Source organism: Lissotriton helveticus, chromosome 3_1 (genome assembly GCF_964261635.1).
Source record: "Lissotriton helveticus chromosome 3_1, aLisHel1.1, whole genome shotgun sequence".
NCBI classification, from domain to species: Eukaryota; Metazoa; Chordata; class Amphibia; order Caudata; family Salamandridae; genus Lissotriton; species Lissotriton helveticus.
Genome location: NC_136061.1, coordinates 292157691 through 292177079, shown reverse-complemented (window position 1 = coordinate 292177079; position 19389 = coordinate 292157691). Strand labels below are relative to the sequence as shown.

Sequence of the window (19389 nt, the reverse complement as noted above, 5' to 3'; positions counted from 1 at the left end):
TTGCTAGCATTGAGCTGTAGACAGTTGTCTGCCATCCACTGGACGACAGCTGCCATACCATCTCTAAACCTGGTAGCTGATGTAAATGGCCCTTCAGCTAGGGTGATAACCAGCTGGGTATCATCCGCGTATGACACCAGCGCTAGGTCCCACTCTTTTGCCACAACTGCCAGAGGTTGCACATACAGATTGAACAAAGATGGACTGAGTGCAGAGCCTTGCGGAACCTCCTGGCCAATAGAGTGAGACTGAGAGATGTATGGCGGTGCCGAAACCCGAAAGGATCTCTCCTCTAGGAAAGACCGGAACCACTTTAAGGCAGATCCCGTAATCCCTACCGCCTCCAGCCGGTGCAAAAGAATGTCATGTGAGACCGTGTCAAAGGCAGCGCTGCTATCTAACAGGATCAGCGCTGCACTCTGACCGGCATCAAGGATCATCCTTAAGTGTTCAGTAGAGGCAAGAAGAGCAGACTCCGTACTATGGCCTGGCCTGAATCCGTTTTGCGACGGATCTAGAATGTCATTTTGGCTCATGTACAGAGATAGAACATTATTCACATGAGCCTCCGCAATCTTAGCCACCCACGGGAGGATGGAGATTGGCCTAAAATGTTCTGGTTTTGACGGATCCAGTGAGGGCTTCTTGATAATGGGGGATACCCATGCCTGTTTCCAAGCCCTAGGGACTATAGATGTAGAAAAGGACATGGCGCCAATCGGCTGTTAAAAGTGCACCAGGGACTCCATAAATTGAGACGGCCTCATAGGGTCCAATGGAGAACCCGCTTTCACTTTCCTGCATAATTTAGCTAACTCTTCCCCAGAGATCTCTGGGATAGTTGCTAAGGTGGAGCCACCAACCCTAATATCCACAGAAACAGATGGACCGGGGAGGTGTTGCGGAAAGGTCTTATAGATTTTTTTGCACCTTTTCAACAAAGAAGATGGCTAGTTTTTCGCAGTGCTGTGCAGAGGATAGATTAGATATTCTACATCTAGAATTCTTTAGCTCTTGCACAATTTTAAAAATGCACTTAGTGGGATTAGGACTAGTTTTTATTTCCTCTGCATAGAATGTAACACGTGCAGAACAGATCGCTTTATGATACAGCTTCATTTTAGCCAAATAGATTACTTTATCTCCCTCTTTATAATCCCTTCTCCATGTCCGCTCGGCTCTCTTGCATTGCTTCCTCCATGCTCTGAGCCTCACCGTACCATGGATTAGAAATGGACCTGCGCCCCTTGGTCCATTTGACTGGAATGAGAGCGTCCAGACCTCTTACGATCCAGTCACAAAAGGCAGAGTACGCCACCTCTGGATCAGCTAAGTCCTCCAGGGAAAACATCCCTAGGAAAGCATGAAAATCCTTCAGTTTGAATTTGTGCCAGGGCCTTTTCAAGACCCTCTTCACCTCCTCCATCAAGAGAGGCTCAGGAATCTCCATACTAACTCTGACCAAAGAGTGGTCCGTCCAACCCATAGGCTTAGGCAAATCCACATTCACTTGCGGAATATTAGAGAACACTGGGTCCAAAATATGGCCGGCCAAGTGCGTGGCATCACTAATCAGCGGATCTAGCTGTAGGGCGGCCAGGTCAGCCAACAAATTGCGGATAGTGGGATCCTGGATCTGATCAAAATGGAGATTCAAATCCCCAAAATTGTAAACTTGGCAGATCCCACTACTAGCGAGTTGGCTGCTTCTAGCAAAGCCTCAATAAACTTCGAGGCAGGCCCTGGTGGGCGGTAGATATACAGCCCTGAGAGTGTAAACTGTGGACTAATGGCAATCTTAAAACGGGCACATTCACTGCCACATAGATCTTCCTTAATAAAGGAACAGGGGTATTGCGCTTTATAAATTACTGCAATACCATCGCCTCTGGTATCCCTATTTAGCGTCTCAATCAAATATCCTGCTCGGAGCGTAAGTTGAATGTACTATGTGAAAATATTTGGGAGTGAGAGCCTACAGAGATCAACAAATTACAGGGCAACCTTGGGAGGACTTTACCATCAGTAAGAGTTTCCATAGGCTTTTGATGTAGACTCTCTGTTTGAGGCATATGAGCTGTAGATCATATGCTGTGCATAGATCGCCATCTAGTGTTAGGTTTGAATATTTGCACTTTGTTTTCTTCGAAGAAGTCTTTCCAGTCACGAGGTAGGTGACTCTTCCGTTCGGTGATAGTGCGCATGGGCATAGACTCAATTGTTGGATTGTGTTTTCCGCCATCGGGTTCAGATGTGAATTGTTGTGCTCCAGTTCCGCACCATTTCTTCGGGCCCCCTTCGACGCGCAATCCACTACACTCAACGGTATTGTTTATCGATTGCGTTTTCCATTCTCCACGTATCGTTTACATTCGAAAACCTTCGATCGGAATGTATGAAGGTGGATACCTGACTATGGTTACCCCAGATTTTTTGCCTTGTGTTTAGCTGGTTTTCGACTTAGTTGGCCTGGGATCCTGCTAATCAGGGCCCCGGGCTATCTGCTCTCTCTATAAAATGGACTCCATGTACCTTAGGTACATACCTCATTGGATATTGGGTCACTCTTGTGAGTCCCTGTACAGTGTACCATAGGTACCCAGGTCATAGGTGCACCCAAGGCCTACCAGGGGCTGCAGCATATCTTATGCCACCCCTGGCTGGCCCTCCAAACTGACACAACTGGCTGATCACTCAGCTGGGGCAAGGTCGTGTAATCACCCCTTGCTTAGGTATAGTATTCCTATACCTACCCTTATATATTGAGACACATATGCACCTATAAGTCACCCCTATGGCAGGCCTTAACAATCCTGAAGGCAGAGTGCTCGGTTTTATGTGAGATGGTGCTCTAGCATGAGCTGAGCCTGTCTACAGCTTTCGGAACCATGTCCTTATAGCTGTTCTATGATATAGCCATACCATATACTCTTAAGTGCATTATGAACCTCGCGTTAAATGCTATCTTTGGTTTGGCTTTATCAAAACATGTCGTGTAAGGTGTCATACGCTTTGGAATACTACCCCCTCGCCAGTTCTAGCGACGGGGGTAGCATTCTACCCTTCTAGAGGGAGAAGACATGTTACTTTCACTAATCCCGGTTAAAGTTAACCAGAGCCTCAGCATCACAAAATGGATGCTGCTGCCACAGACACAAGTCTGACCTCCTGCTGCTGGGAGTCCTTCCAGCGAGGGAGGCTTGGACAATAGGTTTCCTGCCTTGGGAGGTGCTAGCACCACCCCAGACAGGCTATAGTATATTGGGGCAGGGAGGGCTGAATGAAATGACACTGCCTGGGGCACACAAGGCGTCCCATGCATAGTCCAATTCAAACCGGTGCTGGGGCACTCCAGCGCGAAACTGGACAAAGGGAAAGGGGTGTAACCACCCCCTTCCTGGGTCCCACCCATAGGAGGGACCTAGCAGGTAATCCAACCCCTAAATTTGGTATATAGGTAGGAGCTGAGTCCCAAGACTTTAGATTTATCCTGACTGAAACTCTGATACGAAACTCTGGACCTTCGACATCCTACTCGACGTAGAATCTCCCTTGGGGTCAAGTAGTGACCACCCTGCACAAGCAGGCACCATCAAGCGATCAACGGTTTGCTTGTCGACGCTCCTGCCCGAGCACAGAGCCTGACAAGACCCGGACTTCCAGACTTCCTTCAGCCCGATCCACAGCAAAGCTGAGACCCATGGAGGCGACGTGAGACCGGCCATCTTGAAAAGCCAGCGAATTGCTTTCCGTGCAACTTCTGAGGCACCCTCGAAGTTGTGCATTGGGGATTGAGAAGCCCCGAGAACCAACTGCATTGAAGATCAGCCCTCCACACTCCACGAGTTCTGCATGGGGCCCTTCTGCATTTTCCTGCTCGACGCGTCGGTCCGGTCACTTGCCCGTTGGCTAGTGGCCTCTGTGACGACGAAACCTTCGATTTACAACGCTCGTCTGGTTGCCCCAGACTGGCCCTTGCTCCCCTGAAAAGGAGCAGCCCATCAGACCTTGCTGGTCTGATTAAGAAGTCATCTTCCTTTTCTGCGTGGGTTGCCTTTGCCAAGGCTTGTTAACTCCAATCCGGAAGCCGACACCGCCGACAGCGAGATCCTTCGTGGGACAGACACCTCCTGGTCCACATGGCTGCAGAGACAACCTTCACTACATCACCTGATTGCTTCGCGACATCGCCTGGTTCCTTCCTGGTTCCATCCTGGTCACTGGCTAGTGACCCAGACTCTGTCCCCTCTGCTTTCAGGTACTCTTCATCTTCGATCCGCCCTTGGATCCACCCGGACACTTCTCTCCTGGTCGCCTGCAGCATCTTTCTCCAAGGCTCCATAGGAATCAGCGACGAAACCCGACACACTTTGACACCTATGCACCCGCTTCCTGTGGGTGAGTTAACGCAAGTATTTCGGTACTCCTGTGGGTATTGACTATCCTAGTGTCCTAGTTTCAAGTGGCTTTTCCCTAGTCCATCCGGAAGTGTCCTAAAAACTAGTTTCCATTTCTTTCGTTCCCATTCTAACTCTATGGTAACTTGCGATCGTGTAAAGACACTGCACGCGTATCCCGTGGGCCTCCTGCTCTCCATCCATTGGTAGTACAGTGTAGCCCCAGCAATTCTCCAGGCCCTAGGCCTTTCCTTTGTTTGTGACGTGGTTCTTATACCACTATTTTAGTATATGGTTCGAAGTGCCCCTAGGGCATTACTGTATTTTGTGCAACTTATTGTATTTTAATTACACATCTTGTATTGTGCTGGTGCCTCTCACCTCATAAAGAGTTCAGAGGATTGTGTTAGAAATAAATACATATATATTTTGATAATACAACCTGTGTGGTGTCCTTTCACTTGGTATTAAAGGGATTGCATATGGTAAAACAGCTGGCTTCACATGCCCTCTTGAGTTTAGCCTAAGACTGCTTTGTCAACGCTACCACTAGGATAGCTGGTCTATAAGGTTGACTTTACAACCATCACCATAAGGGTTGTTTGGACTGGTGCAAGGTGCTCACTAGAATAGTGAACATCATATACCAGGCCAACTTCTCACATTGGTGTGCAGCGGGTGAGATTGAGATTTGAGCTTGCTGTTGTTTTAAAAATTGTAATCTTTGCAATATCATTAGAAAGATCATACAGCTACCTATAGGTACATATACAACAAGACTTAGAATACTTAAGTTCTACTGAACTTAGTTGTTGTAGACCAAAGGGCCTAGCACACCCGGACTACAAGTCCTAGGGTGGTTTAGTAGGAAAACACTAAGTGTAGGTAGGTGCACACACCACACCTCACTAGATCATGTCTGGCACAGGTGAACCATCTGGATCTCTACCTGTGGTGAGTGACCCTCCCAGGGCACCCTCCAGATATGACATGCTCAACTTCCAAGAGATGAGACACTTGTGTACCTCAAGGAGATTGAAACAGGGTTCCAACCCTACCATCCCACACCTGATAGAACTCCTAGAGAGAGCTGATCTTGAGAAGGCCTCTAAACCAGGCCCCCCAGATAATACATGTGAGGGTGTATCCTCCACAGAAGATGACTCCCCAACCCCAGAAGAGGAGGCTGAAGAAGGTTCTGAGGGAGAGGTAGACAGCCAAACTATAGTCAGGAGACTTAGCCAGGCTAACTTAAGCCAACTTGGGGCTGAGAATGGGACAGCCCCATTCAGGCCTTCAAGTGGCTTTAACCAGAGGTATAGGAGGGACAGATCTCACTCAGGTGGATCTCTCCACTCCAATGGCTCTAGAGGTTCTCAGAGGGGAATGACTTCCTCTCAAAGGAGAGAACATGAGGCTAGGATGACGGAAGTCCAACTCGGAATAGAGATGGAAGAACTTGCCCAAGCAAACCTTGCTTTGGCAAGGGAGCAAAAGTTAAGTGGATTAGATTCCACTGGTGGCAGCAATATCCCTAAGCATAGGGACAGGTCCTATAGCAACAATAGACACCTGAGTAAGATACTGCCCCCCCCCCCTACAAAGTTGGGGATGACACCCACAAGTGGATAACTGCTTTGGAGAGGGCCTGCAAAGTACAGCAGGTATCCCAAAGTCAGTGGGCAGCTATCTTGTGGCTCTCCTTTGAAGAAAAAGGTAGAGACAAGCTCCTCACAGTTGGTGATGGGGATGCTAACAACCACACAGTCCTGAAGAGTGCTCTGATTGATGGGTTTGGCTTAACCACTGAACAGTACAGGTTGATATTCAGGGATACCCAGATGACAGACTCAGGACTGGACTGATTTTGTAGATTGTGCTACTAAGGCTCTGGAGGGCTGGTTGTTGGGCAGCAAAGTACATGACTATCAAGGATTGTATAATTTGATAATGAGGGAGCAGATCCTTAATAATTGTCAGAACCAGCTTCTACAGCAACACCTGGTGGACACTGATCTGACCTCTCACCAAGAATTGGGTAAGAAGGCAGACAAATGGGTTAGAACCAGGGTTAGGCCTAAAAATCAGGGTGGTGACCAGAAGAAAGATTCTACCAAGCCTCAAGAGAAAGGGGGGATAAATCAAAAGACAAGTCCTCCACAGGGCCCCAAAACTCCACTGGTGGGGGTGGGTCCCAAAACACTTCCTCTAACCAAAAGAAACCTTATTGCCATGTCTGTAAACAGCCTGGCCACTGGAAAACTGACAGCAGTTGCCCAAGGGCCAACAATTAGGAAAACATTCCCCCAAGTAATACTCCCAGACCTCCTGTTACTGTTAGTAGTAACTCCCCAGGTGGTGGGAGTGCCCCAAGAATTTGGCTGGGTTTACTTTGGGAACGCATGTGGAGTCTGGCCTAACCAGGTCCCCTAACACAAATACTCTTGTCTGTGAAGATGGCATGGGGTTTGCCAACTTCACTGCTTGTCCCAACACTTTGGGCAAGTACAGACAGGAGCCCCACATCAATGGCCAGAAAGTTGAAGCCTACAGAGACACAGGGGCTAGCATCACTATGGTGACGGACAGTCTAGTCCCCTCAGGACAACTTTTACCTGGGTTCACCTATCAGGTGACCAACATTGATGGAGTACATAAAGATCATCCCATGGCAGTAGTAAATCTCAGCTGGCGAGGTGTCACTGGCCCCAAGAGAGTGGCAGTGTCTACAAACTTGCCTGTAGATTGTCTACTGGGAAATGATCTAGAGATCTCAGCCTGGGCTGGGGTAGAAAAAGAAACCCATTCCAAAATGGTAGGCCTTCCAGAAAAGGTTAGTGGGGCTGTGATGGCTACAGCCCCAGCTCAAGCAGAATTCCTTCCTAAAGAGGTTGGAAGGGCTGGGATGGTCACAGCTCAGGCTCAAGCAAACTTTCCTGAAAAGGTTGGTAGGGCTGTGATGGTCACAGCCCAAACTCAAACAGATTTTAGTGTAGTGAAGCCTGAAACTATGGATCACTCCACTCAGACAGAGCGTATTGGGGAGGAAGAAAAGTCTCCCTCCCACCAGTCATTAGGTGAGAGTCAGCCTTCTCAGGGAACTGACCCTACCCCTTGTGAAGAAACTGCCCCAGAGGTAGCCAGGCCTGGCCTGACTGGGCCTCTGATGTCAGCGAACCCTTCCATGGAGGACCCAGTCTGGAGCAGGTAACCCGCCCCTCTCGACCCTGCCTCAATCAGCCCAGGGCTGTAGAGGTCAGGGAGGCCAGTGGACCCCAAAGGGCCCCCTGTCCACAAGAACACCCCCATCAGCAGATTAGGGGCACCAAAGCTAGCAGCCCTAGCAAGGTGAACATTTCAGAAACTCCCGAGGGATCTCCCTTACACCTAGTTAGGAACCTACCCCAGATGGACACTGTTGGGCACAGCCAAACATGGGACCCAAAGGCCCCAAACCTGACCTGTCCCTCCAGTAAGCCAACAATAGGGACCCAGCCTCCAGCTGTAGGCAGCCAGAGGTTGACCCTGAGAGCACAGTGCAACTCAGTCATGGAAAGAAAGGCACGCATGGTGGATAGTGATTGGAGGAAGCTGAGCCCTACATTAGTGGAGCCTCACTTCAGTACTCCATCTCAACACCAGCCTTTTACTTTGCCAAAACACCCCACAGGTAGAGATTCCCTATGGTGGAGACCCTCTAATACCCCTAGGGTGAGGGATTGCTTAGTGGACCACGGGACAGGGGGTAACCATGCTAGTGCAGGTACTTCCTTATATGGCCACTTAGGCAATATAGGCTTACCTGGTCATGGATAGCCTTATCTACTTTCGTTTGGGGGGGGGGGGGGTTGTGTAGGAAGGTGGATACCTGACTATGGTTGCCCCAGATGTTTTGCCTTGTGTTTAGCTGGTTTTCGACTTAGTTGGCCTGGGTCCTGCTAATCAGGGCCCCAGGCTATCTGCTCTCTCTATAAAATGAAATGGACTCCATGTACCTTAGGTACATACCTAATTGGATATTGGGTCACTCTTGTGAGTCCCTGTACAGTGTACCGTAGGTACCCAGGGCATAGGTGCACCCAAGGCCTACCAGGGGCTGCAGCATATCTTATGCCACCCCTGGCTGGCCATCCAAACTGACACAACTGGCTGATCACTCAGCTGGGTCAAGGTCGTGTAATCACCCCATGCTTAGGTATAGTATTCCTATACCTACCCTTATATATAGACACATATGCACCTATAAGTCACTCCTATGGCAGGCCTTAACAATCCTGAAGGCAGAGTGCTTGGTTTTATGTGAGATGGTGCTCTAGCATGAGCTGAGCCTGTCTGCAGCTTTCGGAACCATGTCCTTATAGCTGTTCTATGATATAGCCATACCATATACTCTTAAGTGCATTATGAACCTCGCGGTTAAATGCTATCTTTGGTTTGGCTTTATCAAAACATGTTGTGCAAGGTGTCATACGCTTTGGAATACTACCCCCTCGCCAGTTCTAGCAACGGGGGTAGCATTCCACCCTTCTAGAGGGAGAAGACATGTTACTTCCACTAATCCCAGTTAAAGTTAACCAGAGCCTCAGCATCACAAAATGGATGCTGCTGCCACAGACACAAGTCTGACTTCCTGCTGGGAGTCCTTCCAGCGAGGGAGGCTTGGACAATAGGTTTCCTGCCTTGGGAGGTGCTAGCACCACCCCAGACAGTCTATAGTGTTTTGGGGCAGGGAGGGCTGAATGAAATGAGACACCGCCTGGGGCACACAAGGTGTCCCATGCATAGTCCAGTTCAAACCGGTACTGGGGCACTCCAGCCCCAGCTCGGGCGCGAACCTGGACAAAGGGATAGGGGTGTAACCACCCCCTTCCGGGGTCCCACCCATAGGAGGGACCTAGCAGGTAATCCAGCCCCTAAATTTGGTATATAGGTAGGAGCTGAGTCCCAAGACTTTAGATTTATCCTGACAAACTCTGATACGAAACTCCGGACCTTCGACATCCTACTTGACGTAGAAGACTGAAGCATCTCCCTTGTGGTCAAGGAGTGACCACCCTGCACAAGCAGGCACCATCAAGCGATCAACGGTTTGCTTTGTCGACGCTCCTGCCCGAGCACAGAGCCTGACCAGACCCGGACTTCCAGACTTCCTTCAGCCCGATCCACAGCAAAGCTGAGAACCGTGGAGACGACGCGAGACGTGAGACCGGCCATCTTGGAAAGCCAGCGAATTGCTTTCCGTGCAACTTCTGAGGCACCCTCAAAGTTGTGCATTGGGGATTGAGAAGCCCCGAGCACCAACTGCACCGAAGATCAGCCCTCCACACTCCACGATTTCTGCGTGGGGCCCTTCTGCATTTTCCTGCTCGACGCGGCAGTCCGGTCACTTGCCCGTTGGCTAGTGGCCTCTGTGATGACAAAACCTTCGATTTACAATGCTGGTCTGGTTGCTCCAGACTGGCCCTTACTCCCCTGAAAAGGAGCAGCCCATCAGACCTTGCTGGTCTGATTAAGAAGTCATCTTCCTTTGCTGCGTGGGGTGCCTTTGCCAAGGCTTGTTGACTCCAATCTGGAAGCAGACACCGCCGACAGCGAGATCCTTCGTGGGACAGTCCGTATCCAGTTCTGGTCGTCGCCGACACCTCCTGGTCCACGTGGCTGCAGAGACAAGCTTCACGACATCACCTGATTGCTTCGCGACATCGCCTGGTTCCTTCCTAGTTCCATCTTGGTCACTGGCTAGTGACCCAGACTCTGTCCCCTCTGCTTTCAGGTACTCTTCATCCTCGATCCGCCCTTGGTTCCACCCGGACACTTCTCTCCTGGTCGCCTGCAGCATCTTTCTCCAAGGCTCCATAGGAATCCGCGGCGAAACCCGACACACTTTGACACCTATGCACCCGCTTCCTGTGGGTGAGGTAACGCGAGTATTTCGGTACTCCTGTGGGTATTGACTATCTTTGTGTCCTAGAAGTATCTTGTATTGTGCTGGTGCCTCTGACCTCATAAGAGTTCAGAGGATTGTGTTAGAAATAAACACATATATATTTTGATAATACAATCTGTGTGGTGTTCTTTCACTTGGTATTAAAGGGATTGCATATGGTAAAACAGCTGGCTTCACATGCCCTCTTGAAGTTAGCCTAAGACTGCTTTGTCAACGCTACCACTAGGATAGCTGGTCTATAAGGTTGACTTTACAACCATCACCATAAGGGTTGTTTGGACTGGTGCAAGGTGCTCACTAGAATAGTGAACGTCATATACCAGGCCAACTTCTCACACGGAACATTCGAGGAAGGCAGTTAGGCCTACCCGAGCCGGGATCGGTAGCAGTCGATGGAACGGACTCTGTTCAAGATATGTCTAGTGTGTCGCGCTAAGTTTCCGCAAACCGACTTGCATGAAGTGTGCAACCTTTGCCTATCGCTGAAACACAACGAGAAGGACTGCGACATGTGTCAGTCGTTTTGATTGAAGAAAACGCTCCGTGACGGTCGGGCTCGACATCACAAATTGTACCAGCAAAGTGGCTCTGCGTCGGATTTCCTCGGAGATGAGTCCAAACACGAAGAATCACAAGCGTAGGAAGCCGAAATGGAGGAGGAACACCTCTCTGTGTCTGAAGCCTACTCAGATACCTAAGACCTCACACCGGGACAACGGATCATGAGTATAGAGACTACCTTCCCCTACCATCTAATCCATAAAAAGGCTCTGGTCCCTCATCTGCCTTCGGGCCAAGGTCCGCACCGAGAAAAGGTTTTGAGCGCCTTGCCTTTGAGCTCGGCGCTGAAACATAAACAACCTTCCAGGTCTACTCATCCCCACGCCGGTGCAGACCTGAAACCTTTGGCGTTGAAATCCAAACACCTTCTGGTTTCCATGCCACCGGTCTACAAACCTAAATCTTCGGAGCCGAAAACTTCAGAATCTAAACTTTCTACACCAAAACCGGTGCCTAAAGAAAATACTTCAAATAAAGTACCTCGGACTGATATTCCATCTTCGGATCCGAAACAGAAGGAAATTGTGATTAATCCAGAAACTGGACAAATTCATGCCAAACTTCCTGAGAAAAGGAAAATGGGCTTACAAGAAGAACACCACATTCCTCTAAAAAGGAAAAATATGGGTACTAATCCTTCTCTGCCTCCTTCAACCATTGATCCAAATTTGCTCATTACACCTACACCTTCTCCTCCACCAACATCACCTGACCCACAGGATAATGGGGAAGGGGATATAGATGACTACACACCACAGGATACTGAGCCATGGGATAATTCTAATGCTGACCCTCAACCAGATAATGATCGCCGACCTATATCAATCCAAACCCTCTCCGCCAAACGATAATATTGGATATATTGAACTCGTTAACAGAACTGCACAATATCATGGAGTAGAGCTTCATAAAGAGACTTTAGAGGAGGATTATTTGTCTGACACTAAGTTCATCTCAAAGGGCTACACAGACATTACCAATGTTAAAAGGTATGCTTAAACATACTGACAACATCTTTAAAGACTCTGTTAGAGCTATAATCATTACACCTAGGGTAGAGAAAAAGTACAAATCGGCACCTAATCACCCTGTATATATCAAAGGTCAGTTACCTTTGGACTCTCTGGTTGTTTCAAACACTCGTAAGAGAGCGAATTCCCAAACAGGGGAAGCCCCTCCTCCTGATAAAGAGTCCAAATTAATTAACGCTTCGGGCAAAAGGATAAGGTCACACACAGCTAATCATTGCCGTATTGCCAATGCTCAAGCACTGTTGGCAAGGTATGATAGAGCTCATTATGATGAGCTCGAAAACCTCATTGAATTTCTTCCTGATGAACATATGTCTAGAACTAGTGCCTTGGTTCAAGAGGGTAAATTAAAAACGAATACCTCTATCAGGTGTGCTCTTGATCAGGCAGACACAGCAGCTCAGGCAGAAAACCCTAGTGTACTGCTCCGTAGACATGCTTGGTTAAGAAGTTCAGGATTCAAGCCTGAGGTACAAGCCTCTATTCCTAACCAACCCTTTGACAAAAAACACCTCTTTGGTCCAGCTGTCGATACGTCACCAGAAAAGATGAAAAAGGATACAGATGTTTTTAAGTCCATGGGGGACTTACAATCACCTTCCAACACAGGGTCCTTTTGTCGCTCATTTTTGCAGGGTCAGCTCCAAATATGTGTCTAGAGACAATCCCTACTCTTACAAGGGCAACAATCAGTCGCCCTCTTCAAGAGGATATTTTAAAGGTAGATATAGAGAAAACTACAGCAAGGGAAGAGGCAGAGGTAACTCAACACACACTTCCCCTGCAAACACCAAACAGTGACTTCCTTTCCATACCCCCCAACCATTCCACTCTTGTCAGGGGACGCCTTTCCCAATTTCTACCCATTTGGCATACAATTACATCTGACAAATGGGTCCTACAAATTATCCAATCTGGTTATCGCCTGGAGCTTACTAACCTTCCTGCAAGGTCACACTTCCTGTCACAAGAACATCCCACCCTTCTAAAAAAAAGAGGTTCTCTTTGTTGCAGAAAGGTGCAATAGAACCAGTCCCTTTAGCATACCTGGGAGCAGGGGTGTACTCCCTCTACTTTCTAATTCCCCAAAAGGACAGCTCTCTCAGGCCTATATTAGACCTCAGAGAACTTAATCTATACAATCAGTCAGACCATTTGTTCATGGTAACATTCCAACGAGTGCTTCCCCTTCTTAGGCAAGGCGACTTTCTCTCCACTCTGGATTTAAAGGACGCTTACTTTCGTATTTCAATACATCCTGCGCACAAAAAGCTCTAATATACCCAACTCCAGCCAGAGTCCGGAATATACAATCCCTGATGTCTCAGTTGCAGCCTCAACACTCCGTACCAGCTCAAGTGTTCATTCAGTTACTGGGAATGATGGCGCCTTGCATTTTTATAGTCCCCTACGCAAGTCTTCAAATGTGTCCCCTACAGAAATGCTTAGCACGTCGGTGGAACCAAGCTGATGGTCATTTATCAGATCTAGTGTTGGTAGACGGCCGCACCCATTGCTCTGCAGTGGTGGAACACACAAAACCTTTTAAAAGGGTGGCATTTCAGCTACCCAGTTCCACAGATAGTACTGACAGCAGACACATCACTGACAGGTTGGGGAGCGCATCTCCAAACCCACACAATTCAGGGTATTTGGAACTTGCAGCAGAAACAGCTTCATATAAATCATCTAGAGCTGCTATCGATTTTTCTGGTGCTGAAAGCACTTCAAGTTCAGCTAGTACGCAAGACTGTCATGACAGCCATGTACTACATACAAAAACAGGGAGGGACACACTCTCTCCAGCTGTCAGAGCGAATGCAAACCATCTGGAAATGGGCCATACATCTCAAAATATCTCATAGCAGAACACCTTCCAGGCGTAGATAATCATATGGCAGATTTGCTCAGTAGTCAGACACAGCAAATCCACGAATGGGAAATACACCCTCACGTTCTCCTCCCATTCTTCCAAATGTGGGGATTCCCACACAAAGACCTGTTTGCCACACATCTAAACCCAAAATGCCCAAACTTCACGTAAAGGTAGCCACACCCATTGTCCAAAGGCAATGCACTATGGATGAATTGGTCAGGGATATTTGCTTACACTTTTCCGCCTCTCCCACTCATTCCATTAGTGTTTCAGAAACTCAAACAAGCGTCCATGACACTAATCCTAGTTGCTCCCACATGGGCAGGTCAACCTTGGTTCACAATCCTATTGGAACTCTCAGTAGTTCCTCATCAAAAACTACGTCTTACACCCAATGTCCTCGCACAGAGTCATGGATACATAAGCCATCCAGACGCCAGTCAACTCGATCTGGCTCCTGAAGTCTCGGCTATCTTAATCTACTGCCAGACTACATGAATATAATCAAAGAGGCTAGCCGTCCTACCACAAGAGCCTGCTATGCAGCAAAGTGGAAGAGGTTAGGGATATACTGTAATGACAACCACATCAACCCGCTTGATGCTTCTGTCCAAAACATATGTTGTTAGTTACATCTACAACGCTACAATTTAGCGTACACGTCCATACGCTTACATCTGGCTGCAATAGCTGCATCCCACCAGAATAGACAACATCTATCTCTTTTTAGAGTGCCTGTTATCAAAGCCTTTATGGAAGGACTCGAGGCATTCCCCCGAGACATCCATCTGCTCCAGTGTGGAATCTTAAAATTGTTCTCACAAGACTAATGGGTCCACCCTTTGAGCCATTGCACAAATGTGAACTGCAATTTCTCACATGGAAAGTTGATTTCCTCGTTGCCACCACATCACTCAGAAGAGTGGGTGAGCTTCAGGCATTAACTATAGAAGAACACTTTTTACAAATGCACCAAAATAAAGTGGTTCTTCAGACTAATCCTAAAGTAATTTCTGTTTTTCATATCAATCAATCTGTTGTTACCTGTGTTCTTCCCTCAACCAGATTCAGTGGCAGAATGTGCCCTACACACATTAGATGTGAAATGAGCATTGCGTTTTTACATAGAAAGGACAAAACCTTTCTGTAACACAAATCAACTTTTTGTCGCTTTTGCTCCGCCACATAAAGGCAATCGCATATCAAAATCAGGTATTGCAAGGTGGATAGTCAAGTGAATCGCATATCAAATTCCGGTATTGCAAGGTGGATAGTCCAGTGCATTCAAATATGCTATGCAAAAGCAAAACAAAAGTTAACAGTTCCCCCTAGAGCACACTCTATATGCAAACTGGGGGCTTCTATGGCATTCTTAGGAAACATACCCAAAGCGGACATATGCATAGCTGCAACATGGTCTACACAACACACATTCACAAAACACTTTTGTGTAGATGTGTTAGCAAGACAACAAGCTAGAGTGGGCCAGGCAGTTTTATGTACACTTTTTCAGACCACTGCAAAAGGTACAGGTTAGCCACCGCTTTGGCAGAGAACTGCTATATAGTCTATGCACAGCATATGATCTACAGCTCATATTCCTCGAACGGATAATGCTACTTACCCAGTATGCATCTGTTCTTGGCATATAGAGTTGTAGAGTCATATACGCCCACCTGCCTCCCTGGGTTCCTATACTTGTTGCACTAACATCTTACTTAGATACATATATTCATGGACATCTCCTTTTACTACTCTTACTAACTCCATTATCACCCTCGGCGGGAAAACCATCTAAGAATGGAGTCATTGCCCATGCGCACTGTCACCGAAAGGAGTCACCACCTACCTCGTGACTGGAAAGACTTTTTTCAAGAAAAACTAAGTGCAAACATCCGGACTCAACACTAGATGGCGATCTGTGCACAGCATATGACTCTACAGCTCTATATGCGAAGAACAGATGCATAGTAGGTAAGTAGCATTTTCCTTATCTTTAAGGGGGAGGGTAGTGTTGGCTAAAACGGTGTTACTGCTTCGTTTATATTTTGATTTATTTATTTCCAAATATTCCCCTACTGTTGACTCGTCAAGAGATTGTTACACTGTTGATGGAATAGGTATGGTGGCCACAGAGAAGGGTTACGTTAGACACACTATATCTTGCAATGTATGAGGAAGGTCTGGGAGTTCCAGACTTAGAAATGTGTTATCTTGCTGCTCAACGACCTGGTTTCATGTTATTACAGGCGGCACGATACAACTGGCATTGTTACCTGTATCAAAGATCATGCCCGACCCCCTTATGTGACGTAGGTTTCACTTTGTTCATTTCCCTGTTTTGCTTGGTTAGTGAAAGGCACAAACAGATGTCCCTGGGCAGGGATAACCACATTGTGAGCCCTATACAATACTGGTCACCTCATGCATCTGTGCCAAATTCCAGCAAAATGCAATCTACCCCGAGGACACTTCCTAACACATGCAACATTAACCATAGCCAAGTCGCTCACTTAGAGAGTGGCAGGAAGAGGCCACCAATAGATGCATTCACTCACATGATGTGGACATCGTTAAAGGTAGACTCTTCATAACATTGGTTTATAAAGCTATAAGAGCAGTCACACTCAAATCATTGGCTTCTCTGAGAGCCATGTGGGACGTTACACTTGCTACTATAGAATGGAACAGGCCCTACAATATGTACGTCATATCTCGATAAATTGGTGGAGCTTAAGGCAGGCATTTAAGTTTGTTAATAGAGCGTACCTGAAGCCTGAGGGCTGTCAAGTTATGTACTCCTAGAGGCCTGTGGCATGTCCTCGATCTAACAATTAGGGCCACATTTTGGGGGCATATGGCTAGTCCTGCAGAGTTAGAGCATTGGTGGGACAATCGTACAACCCAGCTGTCAGGTTGGATGGGGAAAAAAGTCCTGGGCCAGCCCAAACTTGGTCTTTTGGTTCTCATTACAAGAGCCAAGGTGGGCAAGTCTACCACTAAGTTTATACACCTGCCTCTTGCCCACACCAGACAGATAGTCATTAACTATCTATACTTTGGCCCGTGACTTAATGCAATGGCGTAGTGATCTATACAGATATGCCAAGGCTGAGTTTGATTTTCGCCTCATTGGCACCACAACCAGACCTACATTGCTACTCGACTGTGAACCATACCTACAGGTTATCCACCCTGTATCTGCGGAAAGGCTGCCCTAGAGGGACACTCCCTCAAATCTATCTGGTACAGATGCAGCAGTTGTACCTCTTGAATATGTCTCTAACACACCCTCAACGCCTACTTGAGTCAGTGCAATGTATTCATGGACCTAGTAGCACTCTGCCAACTACATCTTTCTGCTGTTTGTGTCCAGCTACACAGAGATACGAGATTATTTGTACTTATTAGCTGGTGATGTTTTACAGAGGGATCAAGCAGGGGAATTATCTTGGGTTTTGTTCATGTTGGGTTTTTCAAACTAGACTAATTTAAATCTAATTTAAAAATCCTTTGATGCTCGTTGTGAAATTCCACCAGCAGGTCTTCATTAACGATACAATTATAAAATTGATTGTCATAAAAATATTTAATAATGTCTAAAATATTTGACGAAGTATTTTGCTTCCCTAAAGCAATCTGAGGAAGATGTGAGCCAGTTTGATGCTAAATTTACACGCCAGACGCCTGTTGATAGCCCAGATGATTCCACTCTCAGTGAAAGTGCCAACCAGGTCTTTGTGGTAAGTTAAATCTAGAACACATGTGATTTTTACAACTCTTGCATTACTTCCTTTAACATCACAGGAAGGAACTGGTATAATTTACATTGATTTAAAAGCAAAAGGCAGAATCAATTCAATTGAGCATGTTGCCTAGGTTGCATGATCATTTCTATATTCAACTTCAAAACTTTTTTATGAGTATTGCACACAGGATATTTCTTCCCAGTTCTGCTCATTTGGTCTAGGAAACCAGACTAACATCCAGCAGTCTCTTGGTTACTTTTTATTCTGGCTCTACAATATGGATCGATTTCAGTTTTGTTGTGCATGATGCCATGCTACGTATGCTTGAATATTCTATCCAATTAGCTTATGTTTGTAGAATGACCTGGGTTTCTGCAATCCTTTACCAGATCCTACAAGTCTTCTTCTCATTTTGTAGAGTGAAGTCTCTTCTAGATCCATATGCTGTGCATATTTCGGACAACAGTGTTTGTAGGCATTTTCTTTTTTCCAATGAGTGACAACTTGAGTGGAGTTGTAGGACGTACTCATTGTAACTCCAAACTCAAGCCCACAATGCACAAATGGCCACCATATTCGATTTGTTTTTTTCCCCGCCATTGGGTTCCGAAGTGTGTATGCAAAGCTCTGAAGCAAACAGGACATTTCCTCAAAACAGTTTTACAGCAGCTGGAGGTTCAACGTTACTGGATTGAAGGGACATTTTTTGAATGTAGTAGCTGGTATATTTTTTCCAAATGCAAGATTTTTTTCTAAATGCTGTGAATTTTCCTTTGTGTAAAGAATTTGATTCGCTTTATTATAAAAAGTAAATACAATCATCTTTCAGTAGTACAATACTTGTATTCCATTCTGAGCTCTACATTCTAATATAAGGAGCAAGGACTGACAGTAAAGCTGCTGTTAACCCATTTCTTCAAGAAACACCCAGATTCGCCTGGGTGCGTGTGTGAAACTGTTGCAAAACCTTCTAAATTTTGTTGTGCTTTTGTAGGAATCCTTAGGTTCTGTAAGTGGGCTTATCTTTAGTGCATATGTTTCAGCCACCTCAACAACCCATTCCTGCTCTGGTAACTGAGGCCCTCCAGTTTTGGGGAACATCTCGCTGAGCAAGACGAGACCCTAGAGCAATATGGCTTGGGTATATTAGTTTGCATCATGTCCTTGAAAATATGAAGTACGGCTACTTTAGGAGACTGGTGGACCTCCAAGTGCAGCACTCATGACTGCGTAGTAAATAGTTACTTCCAGAATGCCTGTGTCTTGGGACAATCCCACTGCTGAGTGACTTCTTGGGCAATCCATTGAGGGGTCTCGATCCATTTTCTGAAGCTTCTTGGATATAATAAAATGTATTACAGGTATTTAAACTGAATTAGTCAATGCCTGGCTGAAATAGCCACCTTGTGGAGGGACAGCTGGACATCCTGCCACTCCTCTTCCGAACATTCGTTTATCCCTCCCATGCCACCCGCAGAATTCCCTGGAATAAGCTTGTAGCACTAACGAATGAATATTTTCATAAGCATGAAAACCTCTTAACTCCTGTGGACCCAATCACCAGCTTAAACCACTAAAAGGCTGAACTTTGCTATGGGGTCAGTGTCCTTCGGATAAGGGGAGATTGCATGTAGTGATTGGAGGTGGTGGAAGTATTGGGATCTTTGCGGTTGAAAATCATTCTGCAGGTCCACAAATGAGTTAAGGTGTGACTGGGATAGATAGATGAGTTCCCACTCATGGGAACCACCGCAGGATGAGACTTGCTCCATTCAAGTTTCTACCATGTGTCCTCTTCCCAGTCCGCTTAAAAGCCCATTGAATTGCC

At 46.7% G+C, this 19389-nt stretch overlaps 1 protein-coding gene across 1 annotated transcript in view; it reads left to right on the top strand.

Moving 5' to 3' along the window:
* Positions 1-19389, top strand: part of RPS6KB1 (ribosomal protein S6 kinase B1) — a 503223-nt gene that overhangs the window by 386655 nt on the left and 97179 nt on the right. The window contains exon 13 of the mRNA XM_078679829.1: positions 17448-17555. Coding sequence (XP_078535955.1) covers positions 17448-17555 — 108 coding nt within the window. The remainder of the gene's footprint in view (positions 1-17447; positions 17556-19389) is intronic.